Here is a 27,767-nt window from a genome sequence, read left to right on the forward strand (position 1 = left end):
TACAGTTACCCGTAGATTTCTTTTGAGTTTATTTAATAGAAGGAAAAAAAATATTGAAACCATTAAAAATACAGACAATGCAACCGGCATTAGAATAAAATGTAATCCTGTTCATCCTTACCTAAAACCTCGTAGATGAACTGAACTCAGGGCTCTAACGCACAAAATTTTGCATAAATATTCTTATTTATTTGAGATACTTACCTGTTGTCAACAGATTGGATACAACCCTCCCATCTCCAGACAGCCCACAACAAGCCGGCTAAACAACAACAGATGGCTACAAGCTAACATTATGCCAGCTAATGTTAGGCTGTTCAAAAATTGACCTAAATATCACACGTTCCCTCCGAAAAACAATTTGATTACATTTTCACATCGTACAAGAGTTTACTCACTAAGCGTCACTGTTCAGCAATGTTAGTTACACTAATGTAAATATCGACAGCTGAGGTAAACAGCGTACTAAAGCCTACACTTGCTACAGATGACTTGTCCTATAGTGGCCACCGTAGCTACGATTGTGCACTTAATTTAGCTGCAATCTACTGACATCTAGTGGTGATACTTTATACACTGTAACTAAGATTTGTTCTCTTTATGAGAGGACTTACTGGTGCGTGTTTAAAGTAGACAATCGTTGTGTACTAACTGCATAGACAACATGAAAAAGAAACTAAATCTCAGCTTAGAAATAGCACAGTTTGTAGAGGCGCTTGACGTGTTATGGTATTTTATATATTCTGTTACCCTGTATGATCACTATTTTATTATTACTGGTATTATTATATAATTATAGTGCCTTTTATGTTCAAATTTTAGATATTCGAAATACATGTTAAAAACAGTAGTGTATTATGATTAATGAAGTGATCATTCAATCTGTTCCGCAGCAACTACATTTGTTGCTCTGGTAATATGGAGAAAATACACAGTAGCATAAACTGGGACTACTCAATTTAAATATTAAGCACAATTCCTAAGTAGATGTCATTTCTCATAGTGGCTCTGCCACCTGACCTTGACACTGGAAGTGCATCAGGGGTGTTATCATAAGGTATCTAGGCCTCCTGAGTTATACTGTCTAACTACCAAAAGCTTTTTTCGTAAGAGATAAGAGGTGAGCTTTTCTCAGAGCAGTTTTTATTGAAGTCCAAAGCTAAAAAGGGATATGATCACTTTGTACAGTCAGTATAAGCTAAAATTGAAGTACACTGAATGAGATAGGACTAAACTGATTTAAAATAATATGACTTTTTAAAATTCAGGAATATTAAAAAACATTAAATCAACTTAGAATTGAAGTTTTGTCTGCATTCAAAATGTCATTAAAAGCATTCAGGTACAAGTAAAGCAATAAAATTAAGATTGTGTGTTAATTTTGAGGAATACTTCTCGCAGACAGCAGAGATGTTTCAAAGCCCTTCGATGCAAACTGAATTCTCACATTTTCCAGGCGTAAGAGAGGTGTGTTATTGAATTGTTTCGGTTTGACGGTGAGCTGATTTGATCCCCATGAACTCAAAACACTGTCAAAATAAGCTTTTAAAAATTGTGTTTTACCAAAACACTGATACGCATTGCTATGGTTCATTGCACTGTGACTGGATAAACGATTAAATCGGAAAAAAGGGAGCAGCTGCAACTTGTAATGAATGTGATACTGAGACTTACAACAGCAGACTGGCTGGCTTTATTTGACTCCCCCAAACCACTCAAAGCTGTGTTTGCTTGCCAGGTTTGTGAATGGTGCTGGAAGAGATACAGTCCAGCCCCAGTTACAAACTGGCACACGCAGACACAAACACACTCCCTGGTTTTAAAAAATGGTCAAGTTGCTATTTACACTCTCCCAAATAACACTTACGCAGAGGAAACAAGGTGGACACAGTGCATGCAACCACTTAAAAATCACGCACATACTCAAACACCTGTCTGCAGAGTTATGATGTATGCGTGGTCCTGTGTGTATCCACAGTGTATCCACAGAGACCTGGCCGCCCGTAACATCCTCCTATCAGAGAACAACATTGTGAAGATCTGTGATTTTGGGCTGGCCCGAGACATTTACAAAGACCCCGACTACGTCAGGAAAGGCAACGTATGTCACCACTTTAGCTTCCCGGGAAAGATTACACTTTTAATTACTATTATTTCTTTTTATCCACCCACATAATGATTACTTTTAATGGTGAGTCTCAGTTGTGTTTTATCTGCCTGTCATATCTGTTTCAATGTTCTCTCAGGCTCGCCTCCCTTTGAAGTGGATGGCCCCAGAGAGCATCTTTGACAAATTGTACACCAGCCAGAGTGACGTGTGGTCCTTTGGAGTTCTCCTTTGGGAAATCTTTTCACTCGGTAAAAAGTCGGAATCATAACACGTGCACACGCATCTTTTATGTCATCTGTGCAGAACTCAGTCTCTTGTGATTGAAAATATCTATAAATGTCAGCCGGTGCCAAAAGCAATGAACTTTACGAGCAGAACGAATCAGCATCCCTATTATCCAAGCACTCAGTCATTTGTCTTCCTGTTCCTGATGTGGTGGTTGATGTTGCTCTTTTCTTAGGTGCATCTCCATATCCGGGGGTACAGATTGACGAAGAGTTTTGCAAGCGATTGAAAGAGGGCGTCAGGATGAGAGCACCAGAGACTGCCTCTCCTGAAATGTAAGCATTTAGTTTCTCTCTTTCTTTCCGCATCTTTGAGAAAAAAAATGCTCCCGCTGTCAGGAAGAAAATATTGCTCTTAATGTCTTTAACTGGGTTAGCCAATGAGAAAAGTGACTTCCGTTTTAATGTCATTAAGTTGATTTGCACATCTAGGGAACAATATAGGATGGCATTTGTAGATGCATTTTAGAGGCTGTTATTCTTGTTAAGACTGCGCTGCCCTCTGCTGGTAGATATGGCATCATGCTGGCCTGCTGGCAGGGCGAGCCAAAAGAGAGGCCCACCTTCCCCGCCTTGGTCCAGATCCTGGGAGACCTGCTGCAGGACAACAGTCTACCTGTAAGTTCTGCTGGAGAGATAATGTCTCCAACCCATTTTCACTTTCTTCTGTAGTTTTTCTTTCTTGGGGTCTGGATCTTGTTCTTATTTTCTTCAGGATGGGAAGGACTACATCCCCCTGAACCACTCACAGAACTCTGAAGACGATGGTTTCTCTCAAGCCTCTTCGCACCCGCCATCTGAGGAAGAACTGAGACTCGCTTGCAACACTATGCCCACAAGGTACAAGAAAGCAATCCCCTTTTATCCGTCAGACCCCATAAAATGAATGATACTGTCTTTGATTTAAAAGATCGCACACGAGTAGGACTTCTTATCATGAATCCCTTTTTTTCTGAAGCGTTTGCTTGAGCAGATTGTTATGGTTGGATTTATCAAACTCTCACTTTTTCATGAGCATAATGCATCATAAATACAACATATATAAGGATTCCAATAGCTATGTAAAGATTCCGATTAATGTCCAAAAAATGCTGGCAAACTGAAATTTGTGTTTCAATTATTAAAAATTGAAATGCAATATGCAGCTCAAGTTTGTTTGTGATCGTTGCCTTTTCTCTATCTTTCGGTCAGGTATTATAATTGTGTGCCCTTTGCTGGCTGTGTGTTCGTGGGGCCCTCCAAAATATGCCAGCCCAGAGTGAAGACCTTTGAAGAGTTGCCTCTTGAGATGCATCCACAGAAACCTCCTCAAGTAAGCTTCTTATCCTCTTATCAGTTGTTGGAAAATGTGAACTGACTGATGACATTTTCTGAATGCTTTTTCAGACTTTTCTTGACATTATCACCTACGTTTATTACCAAAAATGGTCGTTCTTGGTTGAGACAGATGTAGCAGCTGCGTCAACCTGTCTCTCTTTTCTGTAGGACAACCAGACTGACAGCGGGATGGTTCTGGCCTCCGAAGAATTTGAGAGAATTGAGCACAACCACGGGGGTGTCGTCTTGAAAAGGTTAAATGATATGAAAGCAAAAATCTGAATATCTGTGAAAACTGGAATCGAAGCACTAGACGTACACAGCCAGCTGTTTAGTCACACCATCTGACATTTGGACCGCTACACACTCATTTCTCACCGTGAAACAGCACAATGACTGTCAAGTTAAAGAAAAGCATTAAAAATGGATGCCTTTATGCTCCACATGTTTCAGAGTCAATACGAGAAAACATTTGCGCTCTTTTGCTCGGAAACTGTAGAATAGTCACCCGCTGCTTTATGTGGAACGAAACTAGATTTGCAAAGGAAGTAAGCATCAGTGCAGTCTCGATCTATGCATGGGTAAGTGGGAGTAAACAACTGTCTGAGTCATTTAGCAACATTTTGAGATTTGCAATGTTGTAAAAAGCCAACATAAACTAAAAGTGAAAAAAAGCAAAACTTACTCCTACAGCAAAGTGTAGGAGGAGCCTATGTGAGCAGATGCTCTGATCAAAAAGGAGTCAAAAATAAATAAACTATCCCATTCTTTATTACATTCACTCATTTAGAGGATATATTATTCATTCTTACACATAATATAGTACGTATAATAAATCAGTGTGTCAGTATCTTTGGTGCCTCTGAATGTCTTTTGCTTAATGTCTTCAAGCAGCTGGGCTCCATCATTTTGCACAAATACTTCGTAAGTGTACATGCTGGGGATTTGTGTATTCGGGACTGTCTTGCAATAATAAGCTCATAGTAATAGGCAGGGGGTTCAGCAATGATTATCTAGGTTATAGAGAATTGTATCAATCAAAATTCACAGAAAGTTGAGTTGATGAGCCTGAGGTGCGAGTCTGTAAATTTTTTCCTTCTTTCCTCAGTCGTATGAACAGCAGCAGCAGCACGGAGCCTCTGACAGCCTCCCACAGTTCCCCGGATCAAAGCCGTGCCACAGGCAGCTCCAGGCTCCGGCCCAACTTCTTCAGCCAGCTGTCAGGTCAGACCTTCTACAACAACGAGTACGGACACCTGTCCGAGGAGGGCTTCTGTGACTTCTACTCCTCACCAAATACCACCTCCCCGGCCTCTTCGAATGTGTAATTTTACCAAAAATGCATAAAAAAGGGGTTTAACACAGACAGCTGAGGTTGAGGATGGTTTGCAGTAACATCTCAGTATTGACATGTAACTAGTCTTTTTTTTTTATATTGAAGATCAGGTTTTAGATTCTCATGATTCCTTTCTCCTCATCTTGAAATCCTTCCTCTCTCAGACTGTTGCCTCAACAAATGGACTGAGCTACATGTGCCTGAAGTTCCTCTAACCAGCCACTGCGTGGCAGCATTATGACAAAAAACAACCCACAAGTATTTCCTAGTCACACATATATATATTTTTATCTTTTATATGCAGAGAATTCTTTCTTTATTTGAGAAAATTATGACTCATACAAGAGGAAATAAAGAACTTTATCTCCTTCTGCTTGTTTTTTCCCCAATGATGAATATGAATTTAGAGTTGGATCTGTCGTAAAAGCTGTACTTCAGTGGAGTAAAGTGTCAATTTGTGTTTTGGCCCACAGTGAGAAAGAGCCACAAGCTCTGTGATGATTTAGTCAGCGAAGTAAACAGATATTTTGGGCATCTGTGTCATTCAGTGGAGGTGGACACACTTAGACTCACAACATTGCTAACAAGTAATAAGTGACAGAGGTAAACAGAGGGATGGAGGGCGAATAAAAGGAGTGACTCACGGTAAGCACCTTTATCAGAGCTGGACGTAAGCATGATGATAGCTGTAACAGTTTAACGCCCTCTTACAAGCTCACATCACAAATGACAGCCTGCAGGGTGTTGTCCCAGGCTGCCAGCTGAGGGAAATGAGAACCGGCTTGGTGCAAAGTCCACTTTGTATACGCACACTGTCGCAGTTGTAAATGTCACAAAGTCGGAGACGCAAAGGTGCCACTTTCAGCTTCTAAGAATAATCGTTACCATGTTGTTCAGGTAAACTGTCAGTCGTAGGTGTAAAACTTTACAATCTGGCCTTCATAATTTGACTTTTATTACAAATACATTTCTTGCAGTTTAAAGAAGCGAAAAGAAATAAAAAGAAACCTAAAATTTTTAAAGTCAAAACTCTTTCACAGATCACTTTCTGAGGTTGTTATGGAAACACGAATCACACCAGAGTAACCTTTATCGTAACCTCTGAGGACAGCGCAGGGATTACAGTAATTTGAGCGTTAACGAGAAGAGGATGGTACTCAGAGTAGAAAAACAGGTTTTAAGGTGCTTTTAAGTCAGCGATGATCACGGACATAACAGGGAGTGTTGTAGTGACAACAGAATAAAAGGAAGCGGAGGCCCGGATGAACAGGTTTATCCCTTTGAAAAAAAAAACCTTTATTAAAACCACACTAAAATTCATTTAAAAAAAAAATCATATACCATGTAAATAAACAAAAATAGAATAGAAAAAAAAAACAACCCACAGACATTCACTATATTTTTGCCATCACTGAGACTGAGTAGAAATAAAGTGGAAAATAGAGACTGTAGTGTAAACAATGATAAATGCTGCACCGATACTGAAACAAGCAGGAGAAACTGAAAAGCTTTCAGTGGCACAAAGAGGCTGACAAACACACGAGAGCTGGTGATGATCCTGTACGGTTTAACAGTAAGCCAAAAAGGCACACAGGTGGAATACTGGAGATAAAAACGACAGACCACGCTGCATGACACAAAATGCTATTTGTACACACTACGCTTTAGATTTTGGCCCGTCCTATGCACGTTTTATGAACCCTGACAATACTTCCTTCAAACGAGGACCAAAAATCTAAATTGGTCTCCTAATTTAACAACACATCCGGCTGAGATGATCCTGTTTTGATCCCATTTACTCCCTGAATTATATCATTTCCTATACCCATGATTTAAAAATGTTCCTTTGATTGAATATATGTGGATATCTATTATTATTCTTTCGTGTCATTCTAAAAATACCAGCTGCAACCTTAACAAAAAAAAAAAAAAAAAAAAAAAAAAAAAAAAAGATACAGGATGAATCCCTGGCAGACTCAGTAACAAAAGATATCGTCTCCTCTCCTTTCCCCTCCTGACACTGAAGACGGAGGAAGCCGACATGCGATAGTCAGCATTCTCACGTCACTGGAGCAGAAGGAGCCCAGGAGGATCTTTAATAAAACAGACGCATCCCTGCAGCCTGGTAGTTAAATCAAGTGCCCGAGACTCTTATATGGACAAGGTGATACAATCTCCTGAAGGAGGTCGTTTCGGGCTGGATTTAGCTAACAGGCTAGCAACTTTGCACTTATAAATAAGATGTGAGGAGGGGTGGGGAGCGGTCATCATGACATTTTGCCAATCTGTATCTTCTTCCAGGCCTCAGAAGCAGTGAAAATACAGGAGTCGATGATCCCCGCGACTGTGAACGCCCCTCCGATGATGGCACAAATCTACAAAAAAAGAAAGAAAAATGAAAAAAACGATCCTGTCAGGCTTCAGATTTCAGAGCTTTGATGTCTTCTTCTTACGTCTCAATATCAGCTGGGCCTAATCCCATTTATCAAAACAATGCTCTGCACCGACGCCTCGGCATTTGTTGGAATCCAACAAAGAGCCCTGCTGTAGGCTGACTCACAATCTTGAGCCGTGACTCATGATCACATTAAAAACACAGTCATCTCCTACCCATGCCTTAAGTCATGATAAACTTAAACAACACACAAGACGAATAATGGTGTAGCTCATCAGGCACGCTGCCAATTCAAGGCTGACCGCATTATCAGTCAACAGGAAACTTTCTGATGAGGAGCTACAGGCTACGCCAAAATTCCAACGATGACAAGGGGAGTCGAGGAAGACAAAGGGAGTTCAGCGAGTTAGGAAATGGTCATTAAATTTCATACCAACAACATGAAAGCTTCATTCAGAAAATGGTTAGACATTGGTTAGCACAAAAACTAGAAAAAGGAGGGAACGGCTAGCCAGGCTTTGATCAGAGATCAACCCAGCAGCTTCATTCTTAACCATGTTAGCAAACATTTGAACTGCTTATTTTCTATCTGGTACTGGGCAGTGAGGATGTTCAATCACAAAGCAGAGATATTTAGCTAAGATGCATGAATGCGAAACATAACTGAGGGGAAGTGCAGGACTTCTCTCCACGTATACGTTTTCTGTTTAGGATCAATGAACCATGAAGCTGTTGCTTCTTGTGATCTACAACACCACTGGTTGAACTGTAGGCCCAATCCATGACAGTACCTCCACCGTGTTTTACAGATGGCTGTCGACACCGTCGTACCACTCCCCTGACCAAAGAAATATTTTCAGGCCATTTTCTGTGTAATTTGCCATTCCTCACCCTTTTCTCCTCATTTCCCTTCCTTAAGAATGACTTCTTGACCGCCACCCTTACACTGAGGTCAAATTTTGATTCAACTTCAGTGAACAGCAGATGAATCAACTGAAGGGCCAGATGTGTCTCTCAAGTCAATTTCTTCAGAGCATGCCTTTCAGAAGCCTGACACCTCTTCTGTTGTCCTCTATTTCTACAGTTTTCTCATTTTTTTTAAGTCTCCAGCTTGTTGGGAATCACTTTGTTGTTGCAAAAATCCTATTTTATGCCCGCCAAACTGTTATCTTTGGCCTTTTTCATAGACTTAACTAAAGAAACTGTAATAAAGCTGCTTTTGTGATAAAAACTAAAAGATACAATTCAAAATGTGTTATTTGCTGAGTGTAAACACAACACTAGCTCATTCACTGAGTCAGGTGCCTTTTCTATCCTTGAATGATTCATAGGTGGCATAACAAACAAACAGAAAAGGTCACGTACACGACTGAAAATGAGTGAAACAGCAGCCAAAGTCCAGAGAAAAACTGTGAAAGACTTTCAGAAAAGCTGGAAAATTATTACTTAAGCCCTTTAAAAAAAAATACAAGAATATCTGGCTCCTTGAAAGCAAAATATAATGAAGTAAGGGGTGGTTCAAGACTTTTGCACAGGATAGTAAAAAGTTGATCTTTGGACTTGAACTTGAAAGACCTGCAATTCAAATAAAAGCGGCTTTCGTAAACAGCCTTGGGGCCGCGGGCTTTGTGTTTACTCACTGTTGTGATGAAGCGGTAGAGGGGCTGTCTCCTCTCCGTGTACTTCACTGTGATCGGACTGAGATCGTACCTGAACCAGATCGCTGGGATAATTCTTCCCGTGTGGCTGTAAGCAACATATTCCTGTGTGTGGGAAAAAAACAAAGATCACAAGTGAGGAACTTAATCCCATTACGCTTGTAAAATAAATCAGCACATATTCTTATCTACAGCAGTGGCAGTGGTGTTTGTGAGTCACTACAGAATCAGTTTCGGAATAAGTCACTCCACAGTCATAAATGATTCATTAAAAATGAATCTCAGCTGAATATTATTCCAATGAAGCAATCTCGAGGAGGCTACAATATAAATTGAATTATTGTTACAAGCTGACATGGCTATCAGGCGGTGGATATAACTCCATTTCTCCAAAATCAGTGCTGCAGTAACTGCCCAACACAATAATGTTGACCATATTAAACACATTTAACACGACGCAGAAGAATGTCGCAGTCCAAGCTCGGATGCGGGCCTCAGCTGGATCACTATTTATTCTTTGGAAATTAGGTTTTGGAAATGTTTTGCTCAGGCCCTTATTGTCCCTTCTTCACAGCTGACCTGCAGTGTTATTACTCCACACTCCAATCCCAGCTGTCTTCCTACACGGTTCTAGGAAGTGTTTTTTCTTTTTTTTCGTTTATGGTTTGTTGACATCTTGAGAGTTTTTCCAGTCACTAGGATTAAGCTTTTTTTAAGCACTTTCAGATGAGTGCAATGTTAACACGAGCTATACGTGCTCCGGCCGTATGCTGACATGGACGCGCTGCCTCTGTGATGAGAAAAGGTCATCAGCTAATGAGTGCAGGGATGCGGTACCTTATTGGCTACTGTGTACTGATAGGAGAACCTCTGTCTGCCTGAGAGGTCTTCATACACTGTTGGTACAATCTTCAATATGTAGTCATGTGAAGCAAGAGCTGCAAAAGACATAACATTAATTATATAAGACAAACAAAGCATCTTCAGTATTCAAGATGAATGCTGTCTTTGTAAAACAAGTTCCCACGTAGTTCTGTCCAATGAGTGTCTTGTGACATTACATCATCCTACGCTACATTGCCAAAAGTATTCACTCACCTACCAACCATTGAATTCAGGTGTTCCAATCACTCCCACAGTCACAGGTGTATAAAATCAATCACCTATATTGTTCTACAAACATATTTTAAAAAATGGGTCGCTCAGTGAATTCAAGTGTGGTACCTTGATAGGATGTTGCCTTTGCAAGTCCAGTCGTGAAATTCCCTCACTACTAGTCCACAGTCAGCTGTTAGTGGTATTATAACAAAGTGGAAGTCATAAGCAATCAGACATGAAGCGCCTTGTAAGGACGCCAACTTTCTGCATAGTCAGTCGCTACAGACCTCCAAACTTCATGTGGCCTTCAGATTAGCTCAACAGCAGTGTGTAGAGAGCTTCATGGAATAGGTTTGCATGGCAAAGAAACCACATGAAAGTCTTACATCACCAAGCTCAATGCAAAGCACTGGATGCAGTAATGTAAAGCACGTCACCACTGGACTCTAGTGCAGTGAAAACTTGTTCTCTGGAGTGACGACTCTGGCAATCTGATGGACAAGTCTGGGTTTGGTGGTTGCCAGGAGAACAGTACTTTTCTGACAGCACTGTTCCATCCTGTTCCAATAAGACTCCGTACCAGTGTGCAAAACAAGGTCCATAAAGAAATGGATGAGCAAGTATGGTGTGGAAGAACTTGACTGGCCTGCACAGAGTCCTGAACTCAATCTAACAGAACAGGATGAATTAAGAGCAGAGACTGTGAGGCAGGCGCTCTCATCCAACATCCGTGTCTGACTTCACAAATGTGCTTCTGGTCAAAAACTCCCATAAACACACTTCTAAACTTTGTGGAAAAACTTCCCAGAAGATTTAAAGCTGTGAACGGTGGGGCAGCATATAAAACCCGATGGATTAAGAACAGGATCACACTCAACTTCATATGTGTGTGAAGGCAGACAAGGGAATACTTCTGGCAATATGGTGTAAGGTGGTCATAATTATTACATTTGCTGTCTAGATACATACGGTTAGATGACATCTTGTCTGCCCCTCCTAAAGCATTAAAGGCTCCTTGGACTTTCTGTACCTGTGTGACAATGAAGACAGAAAAGATCTGTGTTCATATTGCAGATATTCTTCTCCACTTTCTCCATCTAAAAAAAAAAAATGTGTCCCCACCTGGAGCTTTTCTCCAAAGGCAAGCTTGTGGATGGTGTGGGTCATGTCAGGGTTTTGAGGCTGTGCTGTGGCACTATGTGTCGACACGTGGAAGTTTCCCGGTACCTGAACATAAACAAACACATTGAGGTGGGTTTGTGCCTAACACCACAAGCACCTGCAAGACATTTAGCTAGCTAATGAGGGAGCCTGAATGCGTTTGGTTGGAAACTAAATGTTCCTTGCCTCCAGACCGCGTGTGTTTTACATATTTCCAACTACTCCCACAAGCATGAGTGTCAATTGTTCAACTGCAGGGTTAATCACTGTAAATGTAGTGGAAAGACTGACGCACAAGATGCAGACGTGAGACAAACACAGCTTCATGGTGCCTAGATTATATGGATAGGTGTAACTAAATCCAAGCGCACCCTCAATTTAGCATAACTCAATTTAGACCCAAGAGGTTGGTGGGGGCAATCTCCATTTTTAACTCGAGTCCAACTCAAATATACAAGCTGACATTCAATCCAAGCTTGCTTGTCAGTAAAATACAAATATCAGCCCGACCCAGTCCGTCAGTGTAACTACTGGGCACAGAAAAGCAGAGTTTTGCAATTTCCTGAAGGGAAGCAGTAGTATAAGTGATTCACACAGCATGTATGGATTAGGCTTCTCGCACTCTCGGATGAGGTCTTACTTTGTTGATGGTGAACTCTCCCTCAAAGCGACAACCATCACCCTGGTTGAGGGGAATCTTCATGGAGTTCTCTATGTGACCGACCTCATGGCGTCCCATCTCATCTTGGATGTCCAAACCCACCACTGAAAGCAAAGAAACACAAACTCAGACAAGTGCTGGGATGATCGGCCAATAAATCGTTTAGTTAAACAACAGAAAGGAATCAACAAAAAAATTATTGACTGTTTTTCTGGGACTTATTTGTTTTAGTGATTACTTTAATCTCTAAGATATCCGGAAAACAGTGACGAACTCGAGTGATTTTTTTTAACTCTATAACAAATATTTGCCTATTTTATTGAGTTTCGGCAAAAATCAGCCATCTGGGACCATCACCACCTTCTGGTTAAATATGAGCAGCTGTTTGTTGTTGCTGTTTTCTTTATTTTATTTTGAAAAACCAAAGAAGCAGTTTTTATTCAAAAAGAAAAAGAGAATACCTGATTATCACTGCACAAAGTGATCCACAGAGTAAACACACAATCAGACCATTTACGATACCCAATCACCCCCGTCTCCCCGTGTCGGTGTTTTTCCATTTAGACTTCACCCCTTTCTTTTAGGCTGCGGTGGCACACATTGGCAGTGGCCTATTTTCAGAGCCTGCCTGCATTTTATGTCACCCACGAGTGCACAGAGAGAGAGAGAGGGATGTCTGCTTGATCTGTACTAAAAACCTCCACATGCCGTCTGTCTGACCCTTGACATTCAAGACGGGATTCTCCCCCCTCTCCATCTCTATCCAGATCTCAAAATACAGTGCATAAATATAAGTGACGTGTCCCTGTGTGTGTGTATGCGCCAGTGAGAGATGGTTGTTTCTCCTTTTTAAGACATTTAGGACTGGAAACAGGTTGATAGAAAGTGGAGGTTAGTATAAGGTTATTTACACGCGGATGTGCTTTTCCATGAAGTCACAAATCAAGGCGGGGCAATCGGTAAAGGTCACCGGAGAGAGATGATGTTTAACTCTGGAGCAGCAGAGCAGATAAACGCTAAAACCAGGGGATGGAAATGTCAGGTTTTCCATGATGAAAGAGCCTCTTCCTTGAAGTAAATTTGCAATGGATGACAACCTCTTTGGAAAATTGACTTGTGTAGAATATTAACTCGTGAGGAGAGGAACATTTCTGCTCATTACGTGCAGCTGCACTGTGTGGTCAAACCGACGTGTTTGAGCTGGTATTTAAATGGGACCCAAACTTGAGGGGGAAGGGAAAGGGCTTCAATTTTGCAAATAAACAAAACGACCTATACATACAATCATCAAGAGCTTTCATTAGTAACGGCAGGGGGACGGCCTTTGTTTAGGCATGCCATGAGTGAGTGAGCTCGCCTGAACACATGGCCAGCAGCTGTGTGTCTACGTGCCAAAGCCTCTATCGCACAAATCTGGACTTAATTTTCACACAAGCAAGTTATAAGCTTTTCCATTTTTGGATATCGCCCGAGCTGAATCGATGTGTGAGTTTTCTGCGCTGTCCCGAGACCTGCCGGTGTGTTTGTGCAAGTGATTTGTCATTTGGCATAGTTTTAGAGAAGGGGCTGGGGGAGGGCATGAGGAGCACAAAACTGACCTGGCACCCTTCAAGCGCACGTTCCACAGACATCTGAGCGCAGGGTACGAGCCAGTAGAGGTGACTTAATGTGAAACACAGATCACAGCTGTGTGGCAGCACGAGATTCAACAGGAGATACATGGCAGAGGATGCGCTCGTCTTATCTACAAGCATGCCAGACCAAAACTGCCAGTGCAGTATTGTGCAAATGTTCTGAGCCATGCCTCATTTCTTTACATTTTGTTAGGCAAATGGAAAATAGATGCAGCAGGTTACCGAAACATACATGGAAATACAGTATTATATGGCAAAAACAGTTCTAATGAGGTGGGAAGTCAATATTTAGTAAGGCCACCATTCATTAACACAGCCTGAACTCTCTTAGACAGACAGTCTAATAGTTCTCATTTTTCGATGTTTCTACCTTTTGTTCTGTTCTCTGTCAAAATGATCCCACACTGCTTCAAAAATGCTGAGGTCCAGGCTCTGTGGGGGCCAATCCTTGACTGAAGCTGTTTCATTGTGTTTTTTTCCATCCACCTACGCCTTTACTGCATCGACAGTGTGTTTGGGATCACTGTCATGCTGAAATATAAAGCTGCTGCCAATCAACACTTTATAATAATAACAATAATAATAATAATGGATTGGATTTCATATAGTGCTTTTCAAGGCACCCAAAGCACTTTACAATGCCACTATTCATTCACTCTCACATTCACACACTGGTGGAGGCAAGCTACTGTTGTAGCCACAGCTGCCCTGGGGCAGACTGACAGAGGCGAGGCTGCCATATCGCACCATCGGCCCCTCTGGCCATCACCAGTAGGCGGTAGGGTAAAGTGTCTTGCCCAAGGACACAATGACCAGGACAGAGAGCCCGGGGATCGAACCGGCGACCTTCCGGTTGCAGATACGCTTCCCAACCCCCTGAGCCACGGTCGCCCCAATACAACTTTCCATATTGTATAGTAGAAAGTAGAAAATCTTATGAGACTTTTCTGCATTCATAATTCCATCAACTTTGACAATATCCTCAAAATAATTCAAATTTGGATTCATCACTCTATAAGACCCGTTACCACTGATTTTCAGTCCAATTCTTGTGTGATTTGGCTTTTCTCCCTCTTTCTTATCAATAATAATGGCTTCTTGAGAGCACACCCTTCCACCGAGCCCATTGAAGTTTCAGTGAAGAGTAAATGGATCAACTGAAGGTCCAGACGCATCTGGACCTGTCAGGTCCTGTGTCAGGTCTTTGCTGCTTATTAACTGCTATTGTTAAAGTTAAACATGTTAATTTCTGTTACGCGTAGACACAAAACTGATTCGTCCCTTTAAATTGTTGAATTGTGCCTTTTTCATACTTGAATCATTCATAAGTGACTGAATTTCCTGTAGGAAACCACCCGAGGGATTAATAAAGTTTTACCTAATCTAATCTAAGGTCAGTGCTAAGTGGCTTTAAAAAATAATTTGAACTAATAAAGAACTGAGGGGTGGCTCAAGACTTTTGCACATCACTGTAGTTTTGAGAGTCTGCATCTTTATCTAAGGGATAGTTTATCCTTTGCTAATATGACATGTTAAATGACAGGGCACACGATAAGCATGAGTCAGATAAAGGGGAAAACAAACTGTTAAAAGAGGCCTTACACAGTGCGGAAGAGAAAAAACAGAAACAGAAGATGTAATGCAAAGAAATAGATATTTGTATATATGTATATACTCACAATCACAGTGTAAGTTTGGCAAACTGATGTTTAAACTCACTTCTATCTTCCCACCACTGTCTTTATCGGGATCATCCACATACAGTTCATTTACACTGCAATGGATGGAGAAAAGAAAAAAAAAGGTTAGAGATGGTTAGAACAGAAAATGAACTTTTAATTTAAAAAAAATGTGGTATTGTCATTAGAAAAAGACACTTTTCTCCCTCGACGTCATGCCATTGTGCGCCACTTTAATAGTAGGGGACTCATCTTCTGCCAAATTGCAAGGAGAGCGCATTTGTGTATCTCTGCCGGTGTAATTTCCTTTCTGTCACACCCTTACCAAGTCATCGCTTATTACACATCGCCAAGAGGCTGACGCATGCACAAAGCCAATTTCCTGTCACAAATTTGACTCCATTCATTGGTTACAACACTGGCTGGGCAGAATACATCATAATGAGGGCATTGACATTCATAATTAAGTCCCTGTTTGTGCCTGCGTGGTAACCAGGGAACTGTGCGTTTCAGCCAGAGGATATTACAGACGAGCGGCAGTACCTACATTTCAGTGGCTATGAATCCCGTCAGCTCAGACAGGAAGAGGAAGAGTATGAAGACACAGCACAGGATGGAAACTGTGGGCAAAGAGGAAGAAAGTCAGAATGAAGACATTGTTCAAACCTAGGTCACTGGTGATGTCTCATGTATCACTTCTTTCACACAGAAGTTACACAAGCTTCACACAGAATGATGCAAGTCAAATGATCTGGACTGACCGGGTCTTAAGGAATGGCTGACCTAAGCTATTGGTATTAATGAAATCACAGCAGCTAAAAAAATAAATCCCTAAATAGCAATTTTACTGACAGCGTTAGCCCTGCCATTATGTTGTTTTTTCTTTCTTTTAAAGAACCTCCTACAGTAATTACACATTAAATACCAGCACAGCAGGCGGCCATGACAGCATTTCTTCTTTGAGAGAGGTGATCTCATGCTACGCCTTAGTAAGCCCTACAAACAACATTTTAGGCTTCTTAAACTCGCACACTGACAGTCACCCAGACCAAAAATGGCTTATACAAAAGATGCTGAGCAGAAACCAAAGTAGGAAAATTAACCTTAACTGTTCAGTATCTTTGTGCCGACATAAAGCCTAAGCTTAAAAACACACTAAAGGAGAAGCAGCCAGGTCGTCTGCTTCCCTCCATGTGCCAAACTAATCAGCCGAAGAGTCAAATAAAAGAGTGGCCATGTGTTTACTAAGATAAATATGGAAGGAACTGATGTGTGTCTGCGCAACTGTGGTGTATCTGGTATGGTGAGAGCCTCGGTTAGAAAGCTCTCGCTCAGCAGGTGAGGCATGTTTACGTGGCAACTGTCTCTTAGGTTCGCACAGTCACGTGACCTTGTGGTTTAGCAGGGCGTCACAGGCGGACCTGTGGCTAGAGGAAGCTTTACATAAGGTAATATTTAACCAACAAACAAGGGAGTGTCACTATGACACATAGATTACGAATTCAGGTTCATTAAAAGACTTGTACAGTAAGTTTTCCCTGCCTTCAAAGGATGCAATATAGGACGACGATTACTAAAGATGAGCGATTTTAAATAGTCTCACAATGGAAATACTGACACCCCGAAATGATTTACAAAGACATGTCTTCTATTTACGCTCCAGCTTACCCGGACAGCTCGGACATTCTTTGGACTGTGACACAAAGGAATCGGCTACAATAACACCATGAATCAGTCGCTGACATTTGAAACTAGCCCTATTTATGCAATCAGATGTGGCTTTTTTGTAACGTCTTTGTTCCTTCTAAGGCTCATTTTTCCCCACATAGCACAGGCAAATTTGATTTTCTTTTTCAAACCAGCCCAGGCAAAAAAAAAACAAAAAAAAAAAACACACAAATACTAAGAGAGAAAAATCTGACAAACAAGAGACTGATACATTAAATCCAAAACATGAGCAGTTCCAGAAACCACAGTGGGCAAAACAGAGCTTTTGTTTAGGGTAAACTGAGCCCTGCAGAATGTGCCCTGGGGCAAAAAAAGCCGATGAGGGTCAAATATTTGGCCTTTTGTGAAAAGGCAGGCTCTGATTCTTTTTTGCCACCGTGGCCTGAATGTTATTCGGCCTGCTGTAGATGAAGCATTAACAGGTTTCTAATATCCCAATCTAACCAGTGGCGTCATCCCTAGACAGCGGATGGAGACAGGAAGGGAGTTAACTGAGTGCAGGAAAAACTTATATCCATTTCCTCTTGGGTGGAAACGTTGGTGTATAACTTTAGTAACTTCTTTCTGCTGTCTATTCAGAAAATTATTTTTCTCTGCCTTAAAAGGCTCCAATACTGAAACGGCACTTCAGTTTATCCACTGTGCCATGAGTTTGGTTGACAGTTTTCCTACTATGTGTCTTTGTCAGCTGACTAATGAATTAGACTGGTGCCAAAAATGTGTCATCAGAGCTCTTGTCTTCTATCAAGCAGTGAATAATCAATATAGCCTCTGATTACACAATGACTTATTGATGACAAGTAGGAAAACTCATGACCTGACAGGAAAAAGCAGTCAGATTTCCACTGATGACTCCTGAGGTGCTAGTGACTATGAGACAGAATGATTATTAGCATTTTTGCCATACCAGATGTGCTAAAACAGGTACTGCTCTGAGCTGTTTGTTTTTTACATAAGAGCATACCTCTGTGCTGACAAAAGGGAAGTACTTGAATCACTTGTCATCTTTTTCCTAAACATCTGCCTCCCAGAGCAGGGACTGGCATCCAGTTCTATTTACTTTTCAAGCTCAAGCTTCACTGTTCAAGCTCAAGAAGTAGGTTACAGACTGTGAAGCCCTGCTAGGACTCAAATGTCATTTTGAGTTAAGAATGAGGCGCTTTAAAGAGATCAGAGAAATCAAAATAAAGTACTGTGCAACAGTCTCGAGTCACCGTTCATTTCGCTGTATTTTAACCCCAAGGAGCCAGACTTTATTGTAAGAGAACAATAGTTCCTCGGGCTTTCTGAAGGTCATTCTAAGCTTTTCATTGGACATTGGCTGCACATTTTTCACATATTTTCAGTCCAGTTCTCACACCCCACCATTTGGAGAGAGGTACAACAGTGAGTGTCTCGTTAGAATTACTGCACCCACTTTCCATGCAAAATATAAAGCAATGTGTGGTGGAATCAGAGCTTTGTACAGTACTCTATGTTAAAAACAAATACAAAGTCCATTATGCTTCCAAAAACAAACTTTGGATTAAAATTTGTGTGTGTGTGTGTGTGTGTGTTTTGGGTTGTTTTTTTTGTTTGATTTTTTAACTGGTTGGTGTATTGTATGCTAGAGCTAGAATGGAATTAGCATAAAGATGGGCTAGCTATATAGATGAAAGTTGTTGTGTTTTTTTTTTTATTGATTTCTGGTCGATTCAGTAAAAATGCAAAAAAAAAATAAAAAATACACCAACCATTCACAAGCAAATGTTCCTGCTAGTATACAACTCAACTATTGCTAAAAAAGTGAATCACTAAACAGCTGAACTCAACCATTTGTTCGCTTGCTAACCAATAGGATAAATGATGCTAGGTTAGCCCTGCTTACACAGCTTAGCTTAAAAAAATAGTTTTTAGCAACTCTGATATTCAACAATTAGCATGTTTCTATATTTTTCAATGTAAAGTTGAGCAAGTTCTTTTTATTATACTGAACAAAAATAGTATGTTGTAGTTATACTTTGTTGCATACCTTTATTTCATTTGAGATGTCTATAATTGTGAGTCAACTGTAATCATAAAGTGCTGTGTTTATTTTGCAATACCTATTCTGAACTACTAAAATAGTAATACTAGAGTTACTAAAAGCTACACTGAAATTAAACACTGACATTTACACTAAAGTGAACTGATTGAATCCACTATGGAAATAAGGTGAGGCCTTTAGTCAGCACAAAAAAAAGCCCCCACACACACAAATCTAAGCACCAGCTGCTCTTTGGCACAAACATTAACACATGCCATCTTATTTGTTCGAAATATGGTTTATTGCCTTTACACTTTGGTTTGTGTTAATTCTCACTCTAAGTGCTGCAGAGGCAGATTTTGCTAGCAACAGCCAGAGCAGTCAGAACTAGTGTTTTGGCTGATGTCAAACTACTGCAAGCAGCTGTACAGTCACGAAGGATGACCTTTTCAGTTAACTTTCACTGGAAAAAGTGATTACGTCTCACGTCTTATTTTGCCACATTTTGCATCTTCCATTTATAGAAGCGAGATTCAGGAATTCCTGTTGCATATGTGGAACAAACCCCCCCCCCCAAAAAAAAAATTACAAAAATGAAAACCTCAAAGTAGATGCTCATAACTTTGGCCTGTGAATGAAGGACTACTCACTGAAAGCTCCTGTGTATGTTGGCTGGGTGAGATCTTTTGGCACTTTCCTGTAGATATCAAATCTGAGGAGAGACAAAAAGAAATATATAGCAAATGTAAATATTATGTGCAGAAAAACATTGCACATTCTGTACCCATCATGCCGTGCGATATTACAGAAGCACGATGGAATGTTAGCTTTGGACGTCCGCCATTATATATAACAGATCCAGACGGCCAACCGCAACACATACAAACACACACACACGGACTTTTACAGGGTTACACCTCTTCCTTTGAATGTCTGCTCTGTAATTATGAACTGACCCCAACAAAGGTCTAACACTCCACACATACACAAAGCCAACAAAAACACACACAGAAACATAAACACAAGTTCACCGACAATTTTAAATCATATGGTTTCAACTTCTTGGCAGTAAGTGGATATAAGAACTGCTGATTTACTCTCGGTAAAATCCTCAGTTTAACATTTTTGGATATTTCTAAAAATACCTTTCTCAAACTGCTCGTAAATCAGCGTTTAAGAGATGGGAAGATCATTTCCACCTGACACAATCGATTCTGCTTGTGAAATACTGTTCTTGCCAATTTTGGGAGCTAGAAAAAGGAAGGAGAAAAAATCTGCTACTCAACACCAAAACTATTTCGGTTCAGGACTCCTTGCGCTTGTCCTTTTTGGGCAGTGAAAAATCTTTTGGCTGACTGTGCAAACTCCACCCACACCCCGATACTCTCATCTCCCCACTCAACTCTCCTTAGCCATCTCTTACCAAAACAATCACATCTGTCTACATTTCTTCCACTTAGAGCGTCCAGAAAAATAATCACAGCTAATGCAATGCAGCGCCGGGGAGGAAGTATGAGGGTGGGCTTCCTGTAATCCACCTCTGCTTCTTCTCTCGGTGTTGCATAACCTCCTGCTTCGACGCCTTTGTTTTAATGTGAAGCACTCCTAGATCCCAAAACTCTCATTCAGCATTCCTCTATGTGTATACATCAGGGCAACTTCTATACTAATGTAGATAGTTAATGTGCACTGCCTTTCCTCACATGAAACAACCTGACAGGTGGAGCAAAATGATATACATCCCCACCATGTGAAGGCCTTGTAAGTCGAGTTCTAGTCTTTTCCAGGTCTTTGGAGTTTATTCAAGTATTACTTACGCATTCCGCGGTGTAGATGGTATGAATAGACTAAGGCTGAAGGCAGATTGTGGTCATAGTGGTATTATTTGGAACAGAGATGTTCGAGATATGTATTCAGCCACTGATAACAACGTAAAACAGCTGAGCTCATTTTAGGAATATGCGAGTTGTGCAGTTTGTCAAGTTCAGCATTACGGAAGGAAAGGATCATTTTTAAATGATACATTTGAAATATATAACCTCTGTTTTTTAGAATTATTTTACAATTAAGGAAGTTCATCTGGAATATATTTGGATTATTCTTGTTTATACAAATACTGTTTTTTTCAGCTTAATTAGAGAAACAGATCAGCTACATGCACATGTATTTTAGAAAATGGACCTTTTTCTATGCATTTTTGCCTTCTGTACACATGTAAACTGAGCTTTTAAAATACTCCTTATTGTCTTACAGTGTCAAATGTGTGAGCCTTTGCAGTCTTTTTTTTAAAAGTCAGGCTTCTGATTGGCTAGCATTTCCATAGAACTAGTGTTTTATCACTACTTGTGTGCTCTTGAATATGCATGACATTAGTTCTTGTATTTTCATAAGGCCTGAGATAGTTTCCATTGCATTGCTTACGTGGAAGGGATTTTTTTTTTTTTTTTTTTTAAACAAAAGCTATAAATTCCCCTTATAAAAACTACATGTGTATCTGTAGATATAAATACTGGCTTAAATTCACTTTGTTACATATGTAGCATTTTTCTCCCTTCTTGCTTCAAGGTGATAAGTAGTCTTTCCTGACTTCCTATGCATCAAAAGGTATTTTTTATTTATTTATTTATTTATTAATTATATATATATATATATATATATATATATATATATATATATATATATATATATATATACACACATCTCAAACTTTGTTTTTAACAGTTGAACATATTGAAAAAAAAAGAACAATATGACATCACTATCACTCCTCCACATACAATATTCGCTTAAGTATTTCAAATTACACATCATCTGATTTTAAAAGGTGACCCATGTAACCACACCATTCACTAGTTAAAAGCAATATGCTGCATGCAGACACACGCTTCCTCGCTCACATACGTCATTCTGCTTTGACATTAAAGTAAAAACATACTGTGATCATGTCATCCTACTGGAATAACACTGCTGTTTCACAAACAATGTCCCGCACTTCAAACCAGGGGTAGGTAAATAAAGGTCTGATTTAAGATTATACCACAAAAGGACAATAATAGACAAGGCCACAACACACAACTTCCACTTGACATTAACCAAAATGAGTTGTGTTTACTGCCTCACAGCTAAACTATTTCCGGGTTTTTAAAAAAAAAAAGAGACTTATTTGTAACATTTTAAAGCAGTCCTACAATGTGTTCACTCTGAGGTGACAAAGGCAATGAATTCATTAGTAAAATTAATATGTTCATAACACTAAATGACAGTTTAGGAAAAACTTCAGACACTAGTAAAGCTCCCATTTGAACAGGTATTAAACAGTTAGCATAAATGTTAACTTGGCTGTCACACACTTTAACATAAGCAGTTTAATGATTTGTATTTGGCTACACTAGCTGTCTGTTATTATCATCGTAGTGGCTAGCAGAAGTAATTACTTCAGGCTGACTGGATGGAATATTGAGCTGTGACAGAGCTGGTTGTGGACACATGGAAACACGTGGGTCACCTGCTGTGCAGAGCAGCGGGGGAACTGTAGCTGAACTGAGCAGAGAGTGGAGAACTAATCCGAGAACATAAAGAGTGGAATCCAGAGCAGAGCAGAGCTGCAGGCTTTTCGACTTTTAAAGTAACTGGTTAAAAAGTTTCTTATTTCCTTGTATGCGGCTTCAAAATGTAGTCAGTAACTTTATTATAATAAAGCACAATTTATAAAGTTATAAACCTTTAAAAGTCAGCAATTTAAAAAATATTTAAAAGATCTTGGAGTTATTTAAAATTAAAGAAAATATACTTTAAAGAAAAACATGACTATACACTTACTGAAGTGTAATAAAAAAAAGACTGACATCAACTTTCAGTATATGTATTTTTAACCTGTGCGAAACTGTGGTTTTATCGAATTATTTTTACTCAGAACACTTCATGAATATTTATGATGAGGTTCAAGGGTTCACATCTCGGTGTACCACTTACATTCGTAATTTCCTGAATTACAATCAACACATCTCCTACCGTCACATCTCACTGCTCAGATGTTATGTGATTAGGGAGAACATGATGTACCAGCATCTCTCTGTTAACACCATGACACGAAAGCATGAGGCTACTTTTCAAGGGTCTTAAATAAATAAGCCGAATCTCGCAAATGACTCACAGTGAGTCAGTAGTTTGTTCCATGTATAGCCGAGTAAACCCACATTACAGACGATCAAGGTTCTTCTTTTCACACCTTACACCACAGAATATAAGCAATACTTCTCTCTTTACGTAGGTAACCCAACTGCTGTTACGATAAAGTCATTACTGCAATTATTGAAAAAACAGGGAGAATCCATATTAAGGCTCTAAAGTGACCATGTAATAAACACAGCAGATCATCAGGTTGGCTAACACAACATGTCCTTGTGCCAATAAATGACATAATCTAAAGGACATTAAACTTGGGCATAAAAGCCTTTCGGTGATTCACTCGTTCCTTCAGTGACGCTGTTCGGTCATCCTGAATGAGATGATCCTCATTGTTGGAAGTTGGCATTTTTGAAGGAACTTTATTACTGTTGAAATGCCAGTCTACAGCAGCTGAGAAAGCTATGTATTTCTAGAAAAGACCAAACCCAGAAATTTACTACCACATATTAGAAGGGGAACACAAGACCGTATATGTGTACACCATCCTGCTGCCGGAAAAAACCCCTAGAACACCAACTGTACATTAATCCAGAGCTTAAAATAGTCCTTAACAAATACACAAGTAACTCTTTGAGGAAAGCTGACTAACTTACCAACTGTCCAGCTGCTGCAATGATTTCTGTGTCTTTTTTTTAAAGAAATGAAAATGTGTACATGCAATTAGGTTTTAAATTTTAAATTAGCGCCTTATTATTTTTGCTCATTAGATTTATGAACATAAAGGCAGAAAAACACCAGCTTCGCACTTTAGCTTATTTGTTGTGCGCTTTGAAATAAATAACATGCACATTCTGGGAATACATCCTACTTTTGTGGATGGTGCAATCTATGGTAGCCAAAAAGTGTTACACACCCTCACGCTGGTGACTAACCCTGCAGTATTTTTGAAAGGACAACTCCTCGAAACAGTTGCTCAAGCCTTTTCTAGCTGTTGCAATGGGGGTTTTGTATGATCGAGGCATCAAGCAAAGCATCCAACGATGAGAATCTGACCTCTTGTGACACACAGTTCATTAAGAGTGTTACAATTTGTTCTGTCATCACAACACAGCTGTAATCTTTGGAAGATGACAGACACAGATTTTCAGTTTGACCGTGCTGTTGACCATTTTCATCAATCTGTCCAATTTTTCTGCGTTAACATTCAGCACAGCTATACAGCTATCTGAAAACTGTGATTACTTCACATTAAATAGAGCTGGGAGGATTAGCTGAAACATTGTCACATATCAGCCTTGTTGGTTCCTATTGACCTATCAGCAAATGACATCACATTTACTAATGGAAGCTGTGGCTCAGGACCTGGGATGGGCAATTGATTTTTCCTAGGGTCCATGTGAGAAACTGTGACTGTTGCGCTAGTAAGCCGAACTCAATTCTGCTCAATATTAACTTTCTGTCTTTATAAACTGCTACCAGTAAGAATTAATGTTACAATTAGGCACTAAATGTGGCTACCTGGTAAGATTAACTGCACCAGCTCTGCTCAAGAGAGAGCGGGTCATCTGCTATTCGGAAGGTCATGGTAAAGTTGCGAAAACGTCCTTGGGCAAGGGAGTGAACCCCATACTCGTCCAGATAGCATAGAACAAAGCACTGTGTGAATGGGTGACTAAAGCTTGTAGTAAAGAGCACTTTGAGTGCTCTGTTAAACTAGAAAACTGCTTTATAAGAACCAGTCCATACTCAAATATTGTGTTACATTAATTTTGTGTGTCAAAGATAGTGTTTTGAGAATTTTTTTTAATTTAGATGGTAAGAAACCAACAAACAACTAAAAGTCATTTGAATAAGCCCAAAATGTAACACTGCAATCCACAGGCAGGAAACATAAATATTATTAACAAGTACAAGTACTTTACAACTTAATTTGCTCTCAAAATAAAATACATAGAAGATATTTTGGTTTTGACTTTGCTAAATGCTTTTCTTCAGTATAGCAGATGCTTAAAATACTGTTAAGAAATGACTTTTGTTGAGTCTGGTAAGCAACAGGATAACTGCAAAAGTAATACATTACTTATTCAGAGCCTATGAAGATATACGTTTTGTATGTGTTTAATTAGCTTCCAGAACACGCTGCAGTTGAGTTTATCAGATGCCGTTTTAGACTCTGTATAAATGTGTAAGGATTCATCTCTGTGAACTTAACAGTTGTGACCGTGGATATGGCCGATTTCCATTTAAAATCTAAAGACTGGCTCAAAATGTGTTGTCACTAAATTTGTCTTGGCAATGGCAAACAGAATGAAGTGAGCACTATGCAAATGGCCAACGCAAACATCCTGTTTTTTATTCTAACTGGCCGTACTCTATTGATAGGTTTAACAGCCCTGTAGAGAAGGTGTGGCAAACAAGTTTAACTTGCAGATTAATGGCTTGAATGGCTCTGCAATGGCTGTGTTCCGGTTTCACTGTTTATTGGTGGCTAATGGCTGAATGTTTTGATGTTTGTGTACTGAATGTGCTACAGTTTCTTTTGTAAACCAAACCAACCCAGGCCATCACCTCTGTTTAGACTGCCGCTCTGCTGATTGTAATCGGGCTCACGTCTTGCAAAGCTGGACGAGGACATTTGCACATGCGCAAAAAAGGAACCCACACAAAAACCCGAGCATCACTGCGGCGACTTAACGAAAACCCCGTGTATTAAAAAAAAAAAAATTTAAAAAAAAAACTGAGCTCGTCATGTCAAATGCAACACATCATTGTGATAACTTTGGCTGCCTCAGTAGCATGTGATGCTGAGCCAAGTGTTGATTCATCTACAGCTCACAGACAGCAGACCACCACCACCACTTTCCCCTTCATATCCCGCCACAAAGAACCGGAAGCCCCCCGTACTCACCTCCTAACATCGAAAGTCATGGTGTTTGCACGTTGGACAGGGGCGTTAAAAAGAAGAAAACTACAAACAACAGGAGACCATACTATCTTCAACGCTACCGGTTGTTCATGGGTACCGGGCTGACGTCAGCTTAGGACGCTTTGCAGAAGCTGATTGGCTGAGATGTACTTCCTGTTCACTACGATTCTTCTTCCTCCGAGTGATGCAGCCGTATTATAACGGGCCGAAACATGAATGGGAAAACGTCCCGTTGTTTTTTTAAATTAAGAAATAATTAAAAATTAACATTAAGATGAACAAAAGATGAACTTATGCAATACGATGACATTTTTAAAAATAATTTTATTGACGGAAAATTATGCAGTGTCTTTTTTTTATTTAGTAATGTGAATTTTAAGAGGAAAAGGGATTGTGAATTTTATGACAAAAATGGGCAATACAAACTGCTCAAAACTCAAATTTAATCCAGTGTAATCCATGTATTATGCTTTTACTCTTATTTTTTGCTTTCTTTTTTATATGTGCAGCAAGAGAACAAAAAAATTTTAAATTTTTTTTTAAAAATTATATACTACTCCAAGTCTCATTCACCTACACATTTTAAAAGTAAATATTTAGCTGACATTCACATACACCCTCACTGCAGTGATGGATGAATTGTGGGTAACTCAGGGTTCAACATCTTGCCCAAGAAAACTTTGGTTCATTCTTTGATTTTCCCAACTGGTCTGCACTGATACTTGTGTAGCACTTTTCTAATCATTTTCTTACAACATGCCTCAATATACAAATTCATACAAGCACCTTTATCAATGCCCAAGTGCTTCTAACCTAACATTCACACACTAATACGGATGCATCAGGGGTAACTTGGGTTCATTATGTCACCATGAGAACATAGCAAGCCAGGTATTAACCCACCAACCTTCTGATTAGTGGCCGACCAGCTCTACCACCTGTGCCAAATTGCCATAGAGGTAAAGGTCCCCCCCCCCTTTAAAAAAAAAATAATGCTAACAACTCTTTCTTACCAAGAAATGAAAATTTATTAATATAAAACTCTGCCACCTGAGTGGCTGTGGGTAAGGAGGACTCTATGAGAAGGTTGGTGGATGAATCTCTAGATTCACAAAGTATCCTTATGAAAGAATCCTTGGGCAAGATCCACAACACCAAGACGACCCCAATGCATTTGTGTGTGTGTGTGTGTGTGTGTGTGTGTGTGTGTGTGTGTGTGTGTGTGTGTGTGTGTGTGTGTGTGTGTGTGTGTGTGTGTGTGTGTGTGTGAATGCTGAAACAAGAGCTGTATGAATGTATGTGATTTGGTGAGTGAGACTAGGAAGTGCTTGCAGCGCTAAACTTGAGTAGAAAAGTGCCAGACTTTAAAAGTACCAGTCCATAAATTATGAATAGGCAATTATTATACAATTGTACATATGACATTAATCCTGGTAAAGGTAGTTTTGAATAACTTTTTACAGGAGTCCAAACAATACATTATTTTAAAGAAAGGTGTTATTTAATAAAAGAACATGGGTTTTTATCATCACTGTTATTCATGTTGTTCTTACTTCTAAAAGTAAGTAAGACACTTTGCCCCCCGCCGCCATGGCGAGTAAATACGCACATTTGATCTGGCAGTTTTACATCAGATGCTCTTCTTGA

The 27,767-nt window shown here is 39.8% G+C and overlaps 2 protein-coding genes across 4 annotated transcripts in view; one reads left to right on the top strand and one right to left on the bottom strand.

Annotated features, from left to right (window-relative positions):
- flt4 (fms related receptor tyrosine kinase 4) overlaps positions 1 to 6,998 on the top strand; it is a 50,893-nt gene extending 43,895 nt beyond the window's left edge. For all 3 annotated transcript variants that reach the window (XM_031745231.2, XM_039616686.1, XM_039616680.1), the window contains 8 exons: positions 1,979 to 2,101; positions 2,247 to 2,358; positions 2,571 to 2,670; positions 2,907 to 3,012; positions 3,110 to 3,234; positions 3,586 to 3,706; positions 3,880 to 3,965; positions 4,820 to 6,998. In XM_031745231.2, coding sequence (XP_031601091.1) covers positions 1,979 to 2,101; positions 2,247 to 2,358; positions 2,571 to 2,670; positions 2,907 to 3,012; positions 3,110 to 3,234; positions 3,586 to 3,706; positions 3,880 to 3,965; positions 4,820 to 5,039 — 993 coding nt within the window. In that variant the 3' untranslated portion in view covers positions 5,040 to 6,998. The remainder of the gene's footprint in view (positions 1 to 1,978; positions 2,102 to 2,246; positions 2,359 to 2,570; positions 2,671 to 2,906; positions 3,013 to 3,109; positions 3,235 to 3,585; positions 3,707 to 3,879; positions 3,966 to 4,819) is intronic.
- Positions 6,317 to 26,278, bottom strand: ergic1 (endoplasmic reticulum-golgi intermediate compartment 1). The gene is made up of 10 exons (XM_031745330.2): positions 26,103 to 26,278; positions 19,717 to 19,778; positions 15,881 to 15,953; positions 15,334 to 15,428; positions 12,000 to 12,124; positions 11,321 to 11,425; positions 11,168 to 11,228; positions 9,938 to 10,038; positions 9,083 to 9,205; positions 6,317 to 7,422 (listed from the first exon to the last, which is right to left on the bottom strand). The coding sequence occupies exons 1-10, from the start codon at positions 26,120 to 26,122 to the stop codon at positions 7,315 to 7,317; spliced, it is 873 nt and encodes a 290-aa protein (XP_031601190.1). The 5' UTR covers positions 26,123 to 26,278; the 3' UTR covers positions 6,317 to 7,314.
- Positions 26,279 to 27,767: the final 1,489 nt, after the last annotated feature.

The sequence above is a fragment of the Oreochromis aureus genome, linkage group 2, assembly GCF_013358895.1.
Source record: "Oreochromis aureus strain Israel breed Guangdong linkage group 2, ZZ_aureus, whole genome shotgun sequence".
In the NCBI taxonomy this organism is placed as follows: domain Eukaryota; kingdom Metazoa; phylum Chordata; class Actinopteri; order Cichliformes; family Cichlidae; genus Oreochromis; species Oreochromis aureus.

Excerpts from the sequence above, each read along its gene's own strand:
- ergic1 (XM_031745330.2), bottom strand. The coding sequence starts at position 26,122 with ATGACTTTCGATGTTAGGAG. Across the intron at positions 19,779-26,102 it reads ATGACTTTCGATGTTAGGAG|ATTTGATATCTACAGGAAAG; the intron begins GTGAGTACGGGG and ends GTCTCTCCTCAG. Across the intron at positions 9,206-9,937 it reads AGTACACAGTAGCCAATAAG|GAATATGTTGCTTACAGCCA; the intron begins GTACCGCATCCC and ends TCCCACACACAG.